Source organism: Saccopteryx bilineata, chromosome 1 (assembly GCF_036850765.1).
Source record: "Saccopteryx bilineata isolate mSacBil1 chromosome 1, mSacBil1_pri_phased_curated, whole genome shotgun sequence".
NCBI classification, from domain to species: domain Eukaryota; kingdom Metazoa; phylum Chordata; class Mammalia; order Chiroptera; family Emballonuridae; genus Saccopteryx; species Saccopteryx bilineata.
Window position 1 is genome coordinate 102,845,073 of NC_089490.1, and position 18,463 is coordinate 102,863,535.

The following is an 18,463-nucleotide window of genomic DNA, read 5'->3' on the forward strand; positions in this document are numbered from 1 at the left end:
TTCTCAGTCCTTTCTCCAATCTGCATAGGCAACACTGAGCATGAGACAGTGTCGTGAATAATTAAAACCAGTTCCTCAATCACTCTGTACTCACATGACGCACAGCTTCCCTTGTTATTCTCTTCCTCATCCACGGCTCTATTTCCTAGGCAGCCTGACCTCACTTTGTTTGTTTTTTCTCTTTGTTTTTTAAACTGTGAGTCCGTATTCAGATCCTCCTATTTCTTATGCCTCGAGTCTTATGAACAGTTACTTTTTTTTTTTTTTTAACTGATCTCATTGTGCAGGTTAATTCAGAATTGGTGGACTAGAAGGAAAGTGCGACAGGAACACGGGGCCGAAAGGAAGATACGTTTCCCACAATGGGAAAAGGACTACAACCTGCAGCCAATGAATGCCTACGGACTCTTTGATGAGTACTTAGAAATGAGTATGGACACATTCTACTCTATCCTTTTATCCTTTATCATTTTTCATATACATGCAAATTCTAGCTCTCTAGCTACATGCAACTGAACATAAAGCAGTTAGGCCATCAGTGTGTGGCAATTCTTGAGCCAAACATAGAGGAAGGAGTGTCTTTCTTGAAGAAAGTGAGTCCACAGGGATGGTGCCCAAAGCCTTCTTTAGTCACATCAAACTTGTCATGATCTTGTGTCCTGTCTGCTGTAATAAATCACCAGAGGACAAAAATGAGTTGGAAAACTTGATGAAACAAAAAAAAAAAAAAGGAGTTCTCACTCATGGTATAATCAATTCACTGAGCAGATTATCTCCTGAGCCATTCATGTACAGGCAGACACTGTGCTTGGCACTTAGAGATACGAGAAGGAATAAAGCAGAGTCCCACTTTTCCAGGCGTGCACAGGCTAGAGGGGGAAGCCAGGGAGACAAAGAATACGTAGAATAAGCTGTCATAAGATGCTGCAGTATGAATCAGTAGGGGGCATAATGGGGACAGTCGTTTCTCCTGGAGGTGTTGGCAGGAAGCCAGGATGGCTGAAGCTATGCTACACTTTAACTTAAGAAACCAGATGTCTTTATAATCAAAGCCAAGCTATTTACCGAACATGCAACGAAGAGTATGCTAGCAGATGATCTGGGTTCATATCTCAGACCTGTCCCTTATTAACTATGAAACCTTGGGCAATTACTTAATCCCTCTTTATCTTAATTTCCTCATTTCTAAAGTGAGGATAATAAGACTATTTCACAGGGTCTCTGTGTGGATTACATGAGCTAATGCGTAGACAGGGTTTAGGACAATGCCCGGCTCCTAGCATGCCCTTGGTACATGTGACCTTATAATGATTATTTTCTTAATCTTATCTCCTGGGAGAGAAAAGCTAACAAAATCCCTTTGCATAATTATTGAGTGTATATTTTTTTAAAATCATGTTCTAGCTTTGTAACATTGGGGCGGAAGTTAGGGGTAGGTATGGGCCAGTTGTATTACTTCTGAAGAAAGCAGTTCTTTCTGGGGAACTTGAAAATTAAAAGAGCAGTAGAATTGATGTTTAATATTTCTTAGATTGCTTATGCCCAGGGGTCCCCAAACTTTTTACACAGGGGGCCAGTTCACTGTCCCTCAGACCGTTGGGGGGCCGCCACATACAGTGCTCCTCTCACTGACCACCAGTGAAAGAGGTGCCCCTTTCTGGAAGTGCGGCGGGAGCTGTATAAATGGTTTCAGGGGGCCACATGCAGCCCGTGGGCCGTAGTTTGGGGATGCCTGCTCTACTGATGTTTTCAGAATTTCACTTATCAAATGGTAGAGCAATAGAACTTGGAGAAAAAATCAATGTGGTCATTAATAATAAAACTTAATAGAGAGAATTCATTAAGAGAAATGATCACTTTGAGGCTTCTTCATGGATGCCTCTCCCATAAAGAAGAAAATGAACCAATAATGTTGGTATATTGAGTGCTTGCAAAGAAGCTTTTATGTGGCTAGAACTGGAGTGCTCCAAATACTGTGCCATCTTTGCAACAAGAAACAAGTCTCAGTGAATTCTAACTACTCACTTCTGTTCTTGCTGCTTTATTTCTTAATGACTTTCTGCTTTGTTATATTTTTTAAATTTACTCATTGATATATAATATATAGTGAGAAAAGTATATAGATCATGTGTACAGATCAATGAATTTTCACACAAATGAAACCAGTCTGTGTAGGAGAGGGGTTACCAACTACTGCCCATAGGCCAAATCCAGTCCCCTGCCTGTTTTTGTAAATAACATTTTATCGGCACACAGAAACACAGATTTATTTACATATTATCTGTAGTTGCTTTTGCATTACAGCAGCAGAGCTGAGTTGTTTTGAGGGAGACTGTATGGCCTGAATAGCCGGAAATATCTACTGTCTGGCTCTTTACAGGAAATGTTTGCCATCCTGTGAGCTAGATCAAGGAACAGAATATTGCCCGTATCGAAGAGGCTCTCTCCTCTCCTCTCCCAGTCGTAACACCCTCCCTAACCACTTTCCTGATTTCTAACACCATATATTAATTTTGCCTGTTTTTGATCTCCATGTATGTGGAATTGTACAATACTCTTTTGTAAATGACTTTTTTCATTCAATATCATGTTTCTTAGATTCTTCCATGTTGTTACAGGGAACAACTGTTCATTGCTGTATAGTATTCTAGAATGTGTGTCTGAAGCAGAATGATAAAAGAGGCACAGTTTGTCTTTGATACCCTCTCCCACCTCTCCTTCAGTCATACTTTTTTGCATTTTCACTCCCAGATACTCCCCAACTTTGTCCTCTGCCCTCCAAAGAACACCCTTACCCCCACCAACCAATCCCGCAACCATCCCATATCATGTACATCTGAACATTGCTCAAGGTTCATGTACTAGATAGATGCATTTTAACAGAAATCAAAAGACTATTGAGTTGAGGTTAAAGAAAAAAAAACAGGAAAGTTTACCTGTGGGAGTGCAGGCATCAGTGTGCCAATAGACAAACTATTTTGTGAGTTTACAGATCTTCTAGGCTCCTGAAAATAGGAATTCACTATTATTTATCCATTTATTCTTCTGGTAATAGATAGATGGATTGTTTCTAGGAGGGGTCTCTTACAAATCACAGAGCTGTAACATTTCTGTATGTGTGCTTTGGTTAATATAAGTACAGATTTCTGAAGGGAACTTATATAGGAGTATAGTTACTAGGTCATAGATATGCATTTGTGGATGATGTTCAGCAGACACTTGCAAAGTTTTCAAAAGTGGGTTGTATCCATTTACACTCCAACCAGCAGTATAAGAGCTTCAGTTATGCCACATACTAACTAAAACTTATTAGTGTCATCCTTCTGAAAACTTTGGCTATTCTGGTTGATATGTAGCAGTATCTCATCATAGTTTTAATTTGAAATGTCATGGCAATTAATAATGCTGAGCACCTTTCCATATGCTTATGGTCTTTTGAATATCCTTGTTTGTGAATTCCCCTTCAAACCAATATTTTGTTGTTGTTTTTTTCTTGGTGATTTATAAAATCGTATCTGTATGTGTGTGTGTGTTTGTGGGGGTAAATAAAATATTCTTTCCTGGTTGGTGGCTGACTTTTTACCCTCTTGACGATATAGTTTAATGGACAGAAGTTTCAACTTAATGCTTCTTAAAAATGTTCTATATAACTTTTAGGATCAGGTATCTAATTTATACAAAAATCTTACCAAAGAATTGGTTGGGATTGAATTGAACCCCTAGATCAACTTGGGGAGAATTTAGGGCTTTTTATAATCTATGAAAATGATATATCTCTGCATTTATTTCTTTTCACATTTTTCTCAGCAATTTTTATGGATTTTAATATACAGATTTTGTACAATTTTGATTAGATTTATCCCTAGGTGCTTTATGAATTTAGTGCAATTGCAAACTATATTATTTGAAAATAATGACAAATTTACTTTTTCCTTTCTAATTGGATGCCTTTTATTTTTTTTCCTGTGTGATTGCTGTGGATAGGACTTCAAATACTATGTTGGGTAAAAGCAGTGTGTCGTTTGTGGAGCTTGTTAGATGGTGCTCTGGTATGGTCTTAAAGGCAGCCACCAGGTGTGTTGGATGTTGAGCCTCCTGGGAGGGGCTCTGGTGTAGGCCAAGGCCAGCCACTGTTGTGTTGAGCTTGGGATTTCTTGGTAGAAGGGACAAACTTATCTGCAGTTGGTTGCTACTTGTGCTGAGCTTGAAGGTGCTAGGAGAAGCTATGCTGTGAATCAAGGTCATCTTCCACTGTGCCATGCTTGGGACCCTTTGCTAGGCACTACGATGTGAGCTGAGGCCAGCCAGAACTTTTGCTGGACTTGTGGCTGTTCAGTTGAACCTATGTTTCAGGCCAAGACTTACCAGGCTTGGGCCACCTGACAGAAGTTACAATGCAAGTTGAGACTGGTGACCACTTGTACTGGGTTTGGGGACACTTACCAAGAGCTATAAGGCATGCTGAGGCTGGCTGCTGCTTGTGGAGTTTGTAGACCTTTAAGAAATTAGGCAAAAGTATGAAGCATGAGCCGCGGGAGGGCCCTTGTTTGGAGGAGCCACTGGAAGAGACTCAGATGGGCAAGCAAGTTGGGTGAGGTGAATGGTGCGAGCCAGGCTAACAGAGCACGTATTTGGCACCAGGCAGCACGAGGCCAGCTGAGTGGGAGACGAGCTCAACAAAAGAACAATGGTGCTTCTATTCCAGGAAAGGAGATGCCCCAACCCCTTCCCCTCCAGCTCTTGCTCTAAAGTTAGTCAATTTACTTAGTCCCCTTATGTCCCTGATGCTTTTGAGCTGCTGCTCTGCAGTAAGCTAAGTGCAAGAGAGTTTGTGAGTCTGTTCATGGGCCCTTTAAGTGGAGCAACTGGGGCCCTGGCCAGTTGGTTCATTAATAGAGCATCAGCCCAGCCTGTGGAAGTGCCAGGTTCGATTCCTGGTCAGAGCACACAGGAGAAGCCACCATCTGTTCCTCCACCCCTTCCCCTTCTCTCTCTCTCTCTTACTTTCCTGCAACCATGGTTCAATTTGAGCAAGTTGGCCCTGGCACTAAGGGTGGTTCCATGGCCTTGCCTTAGGGGCTGATATAGCTTGTTGGTGAGCAACAGAGCCATGGCTCCAGATCAGAAGAGCATCTATAGGGGGCTTGCCAGGTGGATCCATCAGGGGTGCATGTAGAGTCTGTCTCTCTGCCTCCCCTCCTCTAAAAAAAAAAAAAAGAGGAGCAAATGGGTCTCTAGCAGCCCTCTGTCTATATTAGACACAATTCCCACTGGTTTTCACAGCCAGAGGTTATGGGGACTCCTCTTCCCAGTACTTGTGCCCTGGTCTGGGGAGCCCAGTGTGGGACTGGAACTCCTCTTTTCTCATGGGGGACCTCTAGAGCCAAGCTGTCCCTCCCAAATCATAATCCCAACATGTTGGGTGTGCGATCCGCCCATTCTGTCTCTACCCCTCCTACTATTGATGTGGCTCCTTCTTTCCATCCTTGGTTAGAGGATTTCTGTTCAGCTGGTCTTCAGGTGGTTCTCAATGATGGCTGCTTTATAATTGAGTTGTAATTGTGATGTGGGAGGAAGAGAGCACAGAGTTTACCTACTCTGCCATCTTAACCAGAAGCCAACCTCTCATTGAATGTTTTTAAGACTTTATAATTTTAGAGTTGTTTTAGGTTTAGCACAAAGTTGAGAGGGAGGTACAGAGATTCCCATATGTCCCCTACACGTGCATAGCCTCCCACACTATCAGGGTCCCTCACCAAAACTGTATGGGGTCTTTTTTGTTGTTTGTTTGTTTGTTTGTTTTACCAAGGATGAACCTATAATAACATAATCACCCAAAGACCACAGTTTACTTCAGGGTTCACTCTTGGTGTTTGACATTCTGTGGGTTTAGACAAATTTATAATGACATCTATCTAGCATTTTTATATCATGCAAAGTACTTTCACTGCTCTAAAAATCTTCTGTATGTATATGATCTAGCAATTACACTTCTGGTTATATACACAAAGAAAATGAAAACAAGATATTGAAGATATATATTCAACTTCCGTGTTTAGTGCAGCATTATTCACAGTGAGAGCCAATATATGGAAATAACCAAAGTGTTCATCAACGGATGAGTGGATAAAGAAGAAGTAATATGTAATATTATTCAGCTTTGTAAAAGAAGGACATCCTGCCATTTGCAACAACTTGGTTAGACCTTGAGCACATTATGCTAATGAGATAAGTCAGAGAAAGACAAGTTCTGTATGAGATCACTTATATGCCAGTTTTTCCACTATTTTATTTCTTGTCCATGATCCATCCAGGATTCCACATTGTATTTAGATGCTGTCATCTCCTTAGTTTTCTCCAGTCTGAGGCAGTTCTTCAGTCTTTCTTTTTCATTATCTTGGCATTATCATGATCTTGACAGAAGATTACTGGTCAATAGTTTTATAAAGGCCCTTCAATTTGAGAGTGTAATATATTCTTGTGATTAGGTTGAGGCTATGCATTTTTGGCAAAAGTACCAAGCAATGATTTTGTATCCGCCTTAGCGGATCATCTCGGGTATATGTTGTCAGTGTGTTCTGTTACTGGTGATACTAACTTTGATCACTTGGTTAAAGTAATGTCTACCGAGTTTCTCCATTATAAAGATACTAATTTAAATCCCTTTGTAATTAATAAATAACATGGGAAAATAATAATATACAACTACGCTTCTCTCTGCTAATTTTAACATTCTTTAAATTGTTCTTGCCTTCAGCAATCATTACCATAATACTTTATCAATATAGAAGGTATTTTTATCATTCCTTCTACATTTATCAATTAAGATTCAACCATAGGGCAGAATGGCCACTTTAACCCCCATTTAGTTATTTATTCAATCACTTACTTAGACCAGTAAGGATGCAGACACTTAGTAGTTAGGTTATAATCCAATACCATCATTTTTGTTGCAAAAACTGTTCTAGCTTTGGCCACTGGGTTCTCCTTCAAATATGTCCTGTGTCCTATCATTTTTCAAGTACTTCCTTCCTTACTACATGACATCACATGATATTCTGGGCTTAACTCATATCTTCCCTGCCACAGCTCTGCAACCAAACATTTTTCCATGAATCTCTGGTCCCTTTACTAGAGAATGGTATTCAGAAAACAAGATTGGACCCTAGGTATGATCATTGCTGTTAGGATGCCATTGCTTCCGGAGCCAGGGGTGCCTCTTTTCTCAGGATCTGCCCACCTTTCTGTTCCCTGGGCTTTGCTATTGGGGAGAAATGTAGGTTAAAACAATAACACACTCATATTATTGTCCTTTTGAAAAAAGTCATGGGAAGCCAATACACTGTTTCCTTTTTCTCCCTAGTTCTCCAGTTTGGATTCACAACTATCTTTGTGGCAGCTTTTCCCCTAGCACCACTTCTGGCCTTACTGAATAACATAATTGAAATTCGGCTGGATGCTTACAAATTTGTCACACAATGGAGGCGACCTTTAGCTTCAAGGGCAAAAGACATAGGTAAGTTGGATTTGGATATGTGTTTTAAAAGATATTAACCATCTGGTAGATAGAATATAAACAGCCACCGACTTTAGATTTTTACTTACAGTTTCTATGTAAGTTGACTCAACTAACTCTTACAAAAGAATAATTCTGTCAGCTTTAAATAATACCGGGTAAGACATAAAGCTGCCTATTTTGGATATTGATGATTTCCAGTGCTAGAGAATTTGACTTAAACAGATTCTCAATTAGTTATTTCTGTCTGAAGCCTTTGGAATCTAAAATTTTGACTACCCCTTATTTTCTTTACAAAGTAGATTTTCCATCAGCCTAACTTTGTTTTGCTCTTTCCTAAATGTAAAGATTGAGTGTGGGTTCCTTTGGCTCACAGTGGTCCTTCAGCCTCTATGTGAAATGAACACACATTCCATGAGCACCTACTCTGGGTCAGTGTGTCAGGAACGGGGCCAATCAAGATGATCTAGAGGGCCCCTGTCTGTACCTCTAAGGAGCTGATGGCAGATGGCATTGCACGTGCTAGTCTCATCAGAGGGGGTTGGACGCCTTATCATTGACCAGAGTTTACTTATGCCTGATCCGGATTGAGTTTTGAAGTCAGGAGCATTGGCACTTTCACCGACACTCCTTCAATGGCAGGTGCATGAAAGTACAAATTCTTAACTCCTGTTTGCAAATGCTAGTATTTGGGAACATGAAAGGACCCTCGGAAAGGACTGTTGAAAATTAGTTACGCCAGTTCATTTTATCCTTATTCCCTCTGCTGCTGTGTGTCTGGAATTAATACAATACTTCTCTTTGAATAGGAATTTGGTATGGAATTCTTGAAGGCATTGGAATTCTCTCTGTTATTACAAATGCATTTGTCATAGCGATAACATCTGACTTTATCCCTCGCTTGGTGTATGCTTATAAGTATGGACCTTGTGCAGGCCAAGGAGAAGCTGGGCAAAAGTAAGTTTGCTCTAAAACCATCATGGAATCCCCATTGCTTAGCCATTGTGTGGTGTTGGACACTCAGACAGAAGCCTCTACAGTGGAGTACAGAGGACACAAACCCAGGACAAGAAGTCCGGAGGTGGGAGAGGTGGAATTATAACACTTTCAGCCAAGGGGGTGGGGGGTCATACAAGTCAGACAAGTTTTAAATGGAATCCAATGTAAGAGCAACAATTAATCATTTCCCCCAGCCCCTAACCAATATCGATTCAGAGATGTGTGATGTGGTATTATTATGTGTGTAGCAGATCAGTAGTACGTGATGTAGTGTATATTTATGCCATTTTTATGCAAAAGGATAGTTGTGTCTTTGTATCTTGACTCAGCAAATTCTACCTGGGAAATATGGAACCTTGTACTGAGCACCTGTGAGGTACTTGATAAATACTGCTCTCAAAAATTAGGGGATCAGAGAACGTGCAGATACTCCAGTACTTTTCACTCTTTTGTATGGTGCATTTTCACCAATGAAATAAAAGTTGGTTTTACATCTCATTTGCATAGTCGAACAACTTTCTTTGACTTGTCATTTGCTTTTCTAATGTTCTTGTTTAATAAAAAAAAATCAAATGCTTTTTTTATCGCTTCATATTCATTTAGATATATCCCCTGATTTTTGTGAGCAGTATATATGTAAAATGAGTATATTTACCTGACCAGTGTCCATATTACTGCGGGAAAATTGAGTGACATTGACGCCCCTGGGAGCTCAATTCTGTGGCATCACTTCCATGGTTCCCAAAACCAGGGCTTTGTGTTCCTGATCAGAGAAGGCCTTGGCAAAATTGTAACATCATTGCTTTACCCTTGGAAAAAAAGACAGGAAGTTTTAACATATTTTCATGGAAGAAAAGTCCCTTTTTGGCTAATGTCAAAATAACCTATTCAAACTGTGGGGTTTACGTGTCTGTTGGTCAGAATGGGGTGTGTGTTGGGATCACTGGGTCTTTTCAATGCCCCAAAAAGCCTTGCCTTCCAGTTTACTAGTCTGAGCCAAACTGATTCATTCTCTATAGCAGTGATTTTTAACCTTTTTCATCTCATGGCACACATAAACTAATTACTAAAATTCTGTGGCACACCAAAAAAATCTATTTTATTGCCTCTTTGACAAAAAATAAAAATAGGTATAGTTTTGATTCATTTACACCAGACAATTATTGTTGTGTTGGCTGCTGTCATTTATTAAATTTGACCATCTAAGGGAAAAGAGGTCAGGGCTCCTGACTACTCAGGTATTGGATGTTTTAAAAATTCATGCAGCACACTGGTTGAAAAATTGCTACTCTAAGGCTTAAATGATCAAATGCAATAAAGCTCACAGTCCAGCTATTTGAAGAGGCTTTTATAAAGTTCTTTACTAAAATAACCATGTGGCCATTAAACACTAATTATCTAGCAACTCTAAAAAAGCACACCATCCCATTCTGAGAGCTTTAGAGACGTCTGTTGTGCTACCCATGCACTTCTTTCCGACGGTAACTGTTGTCAAAATTCTCGGCTTGCCTTAGCCTAAAGAACACTTAACTATTTTCAAGCCACTTTCACATATGTTTTGTATCTGATTCTCAAAACAAACCTGGAAGTGAGTCATGCATTTATTCCACTTTCTTTGAAGAGCAGGGATGAAGAGAGTGAAACCAGACTCACAAGGCAGTGTAACTGTTGGAGCCCACTCCTAGATACTAAGCCTAGACTCTAGGCCAGGGGTTCTCAAACTTTTTACACAGGGGGCCAGTTCACTGTCCCTCAGACCGTTGGAGGGCTAGACTATAAAAAAAACTTTGAACAAATCCCTGTGCACACTGCATATATCTTATTTTAAAGTAAAAAAATAAAATGGGAACAAATACAATATTTAAAATAAAGAACAAGTAAATTTAAATCATCAGTATTTCAATGGGAACTATGCTCCTCTCACTGACCACCAATGAAAGAGGTGCCCCTTCCAAAGTGCAGCGGGGCGGATAAATGGCCTCAGGGGGCCGCATGCGGCCTCCGGGCTGTAGTTTGGGGACCCCTGCTCTAGGCAGTGCTCTCCTTCCTGAAGCACACTGCCCTTGGGGCATTTGCCAGTAAGTGGTTATCTGGTCATTGGTTCTCAACCTTTTTACACTTGGGGACCAGTGAAAAATGGAATTATTTTGTGGACCATGAAGGCAGAAATCACCTTGAGCATATAAGCAAGTTTGACTAAGATCATTGTGTCTATAATCTTCATACAACATCAGGGTGATTAATTCTTTTGTGGACCAGCATGAAATTTCTGGTAGACCAGTCCACGGACTGATGGTTAAAAAACACCGAGCTCATGTAATAGTCCTTGGGGGTTAAATCCCAGTGGTTATCTCCATCCTTTCTCTACTCCAAATACAGTGAAACCTGTCTTGATTGGGGGAGAACCAAGAAGTGGAAATATTATGCACAGTTGATAGTTAATTAAAGCTTTAGAATAATAACAACCTATTAGATTTAAGACAGTGCTCATGGTGCTTAAAAATGTATCTGATAGCTGCCTTAATTCAACTTTATTGGGCTCTCTGGGCCTTACACACACACACACACACACACACACACACACACAACATTTCTCTTTGACTTAATAGCCTTCTGTGACTTTTAATCGTTATAGATCTACCTTTTACCTCCTAACTCATTGGTCATTTTTCTTCTCTTTAAGTGGCTGTATTTGTGTATGTTTCTTCATGAAGCTCATATTCTGCCCTGCTAGCCACTCTGCTATCCTTCTCAAGTCTTTTTCTCATTTAGAAATGCTTTAGAAATGACTGAACCTGTAAAGGAGCAATACCGTCCAATGTTAGATGTCACAGGTTTTTGGAGTGGTATGTGTGGTTATGGTCAAATCCTACTTAGAATTCAATCTGGCTGTGAAATTGTCATATTTAAATTGACCCTAAATCCAACAAATTTCAACAAAACAAATCACTTTTCTCCAAAACTCCAGGCCACTTCTGTGCCTCCTTTGGACCATTGTTTCTGTTTTTGTTGGCTTCTCCACGGATGAGAATTTTACCCATGTGTTCAGGGTGATTCAGTTGGCATGACCCTCTTGCCTGTGACAGCATGTGTCCTTCATTCCTGTCTGTGCCTTTCAGCCACAACCTCTCCCCTCCCAGAGGTGCCCAGCAAATGAGTCTTCAGTGACACAAAGGGGCAGACATACTCACTTTGCACCCAGTTCTGTACATAAAAGGAATGCTGTGGTGTGAGGCAATGTTCTCCGCACAGTGGCTACCCAAGAATTTTTCAAATGTTTTTATCTTTCATCTTAAGACACTCGTTTCGCCCACAGCCTGCCTGGGCAGATTCTTGGACCCGTGCCCATGATGAGACCTTTCATTGTTTACAAATTGAAGCCACTTCCTCTTTCAGGGTATACAAGAGCCATTTAGAAAAAAAAAAAAAGAATTAAAATCATCTCCGAGGAGACAGAAATTATGAAATAAATTGAGGATGTATACTATAAAATTGGTTTGTTGATCAGAGTTAAAATCTCAATTAATAAACTAAATATTTGACTTCTAGTCAAAATGGCAGCGTAGGTAAATGCTGTGCTTGCCTCCTTCTACAACCATATCAAAATTACAACTAGATTATAGAATACCAATCATTGAGAACCAAAGAGATCAGTGTAACAGAAGTCCTCTGACCGAGGACATCAAGAAGAAGTCACGTGGGGCCTGCTAGGAGAGGTGGACACCCAGCCAGGGCAGGTCTCACCACCATGGGGAAGCGGTTAAGAATACAGAGGGCTATTTCAGCTGTGGAGGCCCCCCCAAGGAGTGGGGTTACCATCCTCACATCTGGCTACTCAGTCCAGGGCACCAGTAGCAGGAAAAAGAGTCCTCATAACATCTGGCTGTGAAAACAACTGGGGATTGTGTCTGAATGAGATGGAGGGCTGCTGGAGTCCCAGGCTTTCCTCCTGAGGGGCCACACACAGACTCACCTGCCAACAAACTCACTCACTCTGGGGTCCAACCACTCAAAAGAACACCAAGGACATAAAGAGAGGGACTGAACTGACTAGCTGCAGGGCTAGGGCTGGAGAGCCAGGGTTTGGGACTGCTCCCTCTGGGGTTGGTAAGGCACCAGAGCTCCTTTGTAACCCCTTCCAGCCTAGCCGGAAGGCAGGTGGGCAGCACACCTGAATTCTTCATTAACCTGCTAACACCATTGGCCCCACCCTGGTGATTCCCTGAGACCCCACCCACTGGAGCTCCCAGCTCGAGCTGCTTTCCACCAGCTTTTCCATAGAACCAGCCTGCTTTGGCTTGAACTGCTGACTTTCCAAATATTTATCAAAAGCTAGCAAACCCCAAACAAGCAGCAGCTGGCCTCGGCATGCCCTGTATCACATACTGAGTGGCCCCAAGTGGTGACCAGTCTCCACTTGCAGTGTAACTCCCGTCAGGTGACCTGGTATAAGCTGTAGCCAGGGCTGCTAGAAACATAGCTTCAACAAAGCGGCCACAAAGCTGGCACCAGAGGTAGCTGGCCTTAGCCCACATTGTGGTGCCCACCAAAGGGTCTAAAGCCCGGCCCTAGTGCAGCCAGCCTTGGCTCATAGCACAGTCTTTCCCAAGCTCATCCCAGTCCAGCACAGGTGGCAGCCAACCACAGATGGACCACTCTGTAGCTCCCATCAGGTGTTCCCACGCAGGGGAAGTGGCGACTGACCTTGGCCTGCCCAGATCCCCTCCTAAGAGCCTTTATAACCAACACACAGTGACCAGCTTTGGCCGACACCAGAGGACCATCAAACCAGCTCCAGAATTGACACACCGAAAGGGTGAGATTTGCTGATACCAGAGCCCCACTAAAGCTATCCTGCTTTGTAGGGTCAGCCCCTGCACAACAGCTTGTCCACTGTAGTCACAGGCAGCCCTCATAGTCAGTCCACCTGAGGGTCAGTCCCACCCACTGACACGCCAGCAGTAATCAAGGCTCAACAAGCAAAGAATGGCACACACAGTACACACAAGAAACACTCCTGAAGCCCCTGGCTCTGGTGAATATGGAGATGGCACACACTGGGCCTCTCAGGACACCGGCTACCTAAGGCCACCTGCCAAGATGGGGAGACACAGCACATCAGCCTAATACAGGCTGGGGCAAAAGTAGGTTTACAGTTGTGAGTACGTGAAACACGGAGTTTATTCTTGTATTATCATTTATTAATTATTGTCTTATTTTCCATATGAACAAATGTAAACCTACTTTTGTCTCACCCTGTACATAGAAACAGACACAGGGAAGCTGCCAGAATGAGGAGCAAAGAAACGTGCCCCACATGAAGGAACAGGGCAGAGCTCCAGAAAAAGAACCAAACAAAATGGAGACTGGCAATTTATAAGATGGAGTTCAAACGCTGACTAAAAGGATTCCCAATGGGCCCTGGCCGGTTGCTTCAGTGAATAAAGCATTGGCCTGGCATGTGGACATCCCAGGTTTGATCCCCAGTCAGGGCACACAGGAGAAGCGACCACCTGCTTCTCTCCGTCTTCCCTTCCCACAACCAGGGACTCAGTTGGTCCCAGCATCAGCCGCAGGTGTGGAGGATGGCTCAGTTGATTTGAGCATTGACCCCAGATGGGGGTTGCCAGGTGGATCCCGGTTGGGGTACATATGGGAGTCTGTCTCATTATCCCCTCTCCTCTCACTTAAAAAAAAAAAAAGATTTGAATGTAAAGCCTGAAATGATTAAAAAAAAAACTCCTAGAAGAAAACATAGGCACGAAACACTGACTTTGCTCTTAGTAATGTCTTTTCGAATAGATCTTTTTGGGCAAGGGAAACAAACAAACAAAAATTAACAAATGGTACTACATGAAACTAAGAGTTTTTGTACAACCAAGGAAACCATCAACCAAACAAAAAGCCTACTGAATGGAAGAAGATATTTGCCAATAATATATCCAATAATGGGTTAAAGAAACAAATATATAAGGAACTCATACATTAACACCAAAAACACAATCTTATTAAAAAAATAGGCAGACTACCTAGATAGACATTTTTCCAAAGAGGACATACAGATATGGCCAACAGACATGAAAGATGCTCATCATCACTAATCATCAGGGAAATGCAAATTGAAACCACAATGAATTATCACCTCACACCTGTCAGAATGTCTATCATCAACAAATCGGCAAACAACAAGTGATGGTAATGATGTGAAGGGAATCTTCATGCACTGTTAGTGGTCTCGTAGGTTCATGCAGCCACTCCGGAAAACAGTATAGAGGCTCATCAAAAAATTAAAAATAGAACTACCATATCACCCAGCAATTCTGAGTATTTATCCAAAGAAATCCAGAAAACCAATTCAAAAAGATATATGCACTGGCCCCCATGATCACTGCAGCAGTATTTACCACAGGTGAATATATAAAACAACCCAAGAATTCATCAACAGACAGATCAATAAAGCAGATGTGGTACATACATACAAGGCAATGTTAGCCATAAAAAGAATGAATCCGAACCATTTGTGAAAACAAAGAGGGACCTACAGGGTATTATGCCAAGTGAAATAAGTCAGATAGAGAAAGACAAGTACCACAGGATTTCACGGACATGTTGGATCTAAAAACAAAACAAAATAGAAACAAACTCATAGATACAGAGAACAAATTGATGGTTAAAAGATGGGAGTGGAATTGGGGGGAGGTGTGAAAAGATGAAGTGATTAAGAAACACAAATTTCCAGTTATAAAGACAGTCACAGCACCCTGGCTGGTTGGCTCAGCGGTAGAGCGTCAGCCTGGCATGTGGAAGTTTCGGGTTCGATTTCTACCCAAGGCACACAGGAGAAGCGCCCATCTGCTTTTCCACCCTTCCCCCTCTCCTTTCTCTCTATCTCTCTATCTCTCTCTTCTCCTCCCACAGCCACGGCTCCATTGGAGCAAAGTTGGCCTGGGTGCTGAGGATGGCTCCATGGCCTCCACCTCAGGCACTAAAATGGCTCCGGAAGCAACAGAGCAACACCCCAGATGGGCAGAGCATCGCCCCCTGGTGGGCATGCCAGGTGGATCCCAGTCGAGTGCATGTGAGAGTCTGTGTGTTTGCCTCCCCCCCCCCTTCAAACACAAAAAAACATAAAGACAGTCACAGTGATGTATGGTGTCAGATGAGAACTAGAATTATTGGGGTGATCATTTAATAAGTTATATAAATGTTAATCACTATGTCATATACCTGAAACTAATATAATATGGTATTTCAACTGTAATTTAAGAATTAAAAAAAAAAAAAGTAAAGACCCTGGCTGCTTGGCTCAGTGGCAGAGTGTTGACCCGGAGTGTGGATGTCCCAGGTTTGATTCCTGGTCAGGGCACACAGGAGAAGTGACCATCTGTTTCTCCACCCCACACACACTTCTCTCTCCCTCTCTCTTTCTCCTTCTTCCACTCCTGCAGCCATGGTTCAATTGTAGTAAGGTGGACCCAGGCACTGAGGATGGTTCCATGGCCTCTGCCTCAGGTGCTAAGAAGAGCTAGGTTGCTGAGCAACAGAGCAATGCCCCAGGTGGGCAGAGCATTGTCCCCTAGTGGACTTTCCAGGTGGATCCTGGTCAGCACACATGCGGGAGTCTGTCTCCCATCCTTTCACTGAATTAAAACAATAAATAAAATAAAAAATTTTGTAGACATCATAACCAGTATGATTCTCCACCACCACCACCCACTGAATGTAATAAATGAATTACTTTGTTATTAGACACGGTCTAGAGTTTTAGAACATTCTCTAAGGAAATACACATTTCTAAGAATTATTATGAGGTATATACCTGATTTAATGATATAGATTAAAACTGATTTTCCTGTAGAAATAGTGATATTAAAAGTAGTTAGAGAATTGACTAAGAACAAAATATACAAATTTTCACAGAATGAAGCACAATATTTTACTTAATGAACACTAAGTAATGTATTTATACTAACTATAAATCAACTAGTAAACACCAAAACCAATTGCAATGTCATATTTTAAAAAGTAAATCTTACTTTACATAAGTCTTATCTTCCTTTTTCATAATATTTGACAATTTTATTGCAACAAATCAAAAGTGCATTTTCTTCTATCCTCACCTCATTAACCTAATTTTGCTATATAAATTAATGTATCTATAAATTAGTTATTTATTATCTATAAAGCATGTTTGACTTTAAATGCATAAACTTGATCTTATTTCCCCCTTTTTCTTTTAAAGATTTTATTTATTGATTTTACAGAGAGAGGCATGGGGGGAATGAGAAATAGTTGCTTCACTCTAGCTGTTCATTGGTTGCTTGTCATAGGTGTCTTGACCAGGCAAGCCCAGGGTTTTGAACCAGCTACTTCAGCACTCCAGGTCAGCACTCTATCCACTGCGCCACCGTGGGCCAGACCCTTTTTCACCCTTTGGTTCTCTCTTTATGCTATTTGAGTCACAATGTCTAAAACCTAAATGGCAAATTTAGTAGCAAATTTCAAAGACACTCTACAGTGAGTTTGATCTGGAATTTCTAAATTCAAAAGTCAACTTCTGGTTCTGTTCTTTCCCTTGAAACTGATTATAATGAATTTCCCAATGATCCTATGAGGTGAGGACTTTTTTCACTTAGAGAAGTTACATTATTTTCCAAGATTACATGTCTAAAAAGCAGTAGGGCAACAGTTTGACCCCAAAGCCCAAGTATTTAGTATTATAACATACTGATACCCCCCCCACACACACACACTGGTACAGAATGAAAGCTGTGTCCTCAAGAACCTTATGATCCCTGGAGGTCCAAGCAATATTTTATACCTGGTCCATTTTCGAGACTTTGATAGAACATCTGTCACTTTAGTTTGCCTCCAGTTAAATCAATGAAATCAATGTTACTGGATTCCTACACTGGACAAGACTGTCCTAACTCCAAGGATACAAAGATATCCAGGATACCTGTTCTACTTAAAAAAAAAAAAAATCCAAAAGAGAAGACATACTTATATGCAGCCAACTCTAGTACAAGCTGTATGGCAACTGTGAAGTAAGTATAGTGGCACCATAAGGAGAAAGGAATGAGTCTTCTGATTGAGGAAGTGAGGACATCTTCCCAGAAGGTGTGGTTCAGCTGGTAACTGAAGGATGAGCACTACTTTTACCTTTAAAGAAATGAGCAGAGGCATGAAAGAATTTGCTATATGCAGGGAACGTAGTCTAGTATGACTGTAGCATGAGATATGAGTTGAGGGGGGACCATATTTACATCAATTATATTCAGGGCATTATGAGAGAGCATACATATTTATTAATGAAGTAATGTGTTTATATGTGCGTATCATCTTTCTATGTATGTATCACAATGAAATGACACATATTCCTGGGTATGTGTCTGTCATCAATGAAAGTCAATGATTTACATATAATTTATGCTGATTATGCAGTATTGTCTTTCACCAGTTTCTCTGAAGCATTGATTGGTGTAGTGATGTTCTGTATGATGATTCTGCACAAAAATACTAGAACAAAAATAAATGATTGTTCCTGATTTAGCATACCCAGGGTTTTTTCAGTGTCTCCTAACTTGAGTGCTTTTGACAATACAGGGCCAGATAAAGGCATTTACAACTGTAGAAAATTCTAGGAAGTAGAGCCTTTAGTGAATTGGATGCAGAGTTGATAGGAATTCTAATTATAGAATTTGCTTTCTCTTTTAGGTGCATGGTTGGCTATGTGAATGCCAGCTTATCTGTGTTTCGAATTTCTGACTTTGAGAACCGATCTGAGCCTGAGTCTGATGGCAGTGAGTTCTCGGGGACTCCGCTCAAGTACTGCAGGTGAGCACTGCACTCTTAGCCTAAGAGGGGCTGTCTCTACCACAGGGAGGTTTTGCTTGGACAGCCTCTTCTGACTGAGTCGGTTTAAAACAATGGTTCTCAACCTTGGTA

The 18,463-nt window shown here is 41.3% G+C and overlaps 1 protein-coding gene across 4 annotated transcripts in view; it reads left to right on the forward strand.

The window, feature by feature from the left end:
- ANO4 (anoctamin 4) overlaps positions 1–18,463 on the forward strand; it is a 428,231-nt gene that overhangs the window by 393,225 nt on the left and 16,543 nt on the right. For all 4 annotated transcript variants that reach the window (XM_066262603.1, XM_066262613.1, XM_066262620.1 and 1 more), the window contains 4 exons: positions 288–430; positions 7,364–7,516; positions 8,326–8,473; positions 18,233–18,352. In XM_066262603.1, the coding sequence (XP_066118700.1) occupies positions 288–430; positions 7,364–7,516; positions 8,326–8,473; positions 18,233–18,352 (564 nt within the window). The remainder of the gene's footprint in view (positions 1–287; positions 431–7,363; positions 7,517–8,325; positions 8,474–18,232; positions 18,353–18,463) is intronic.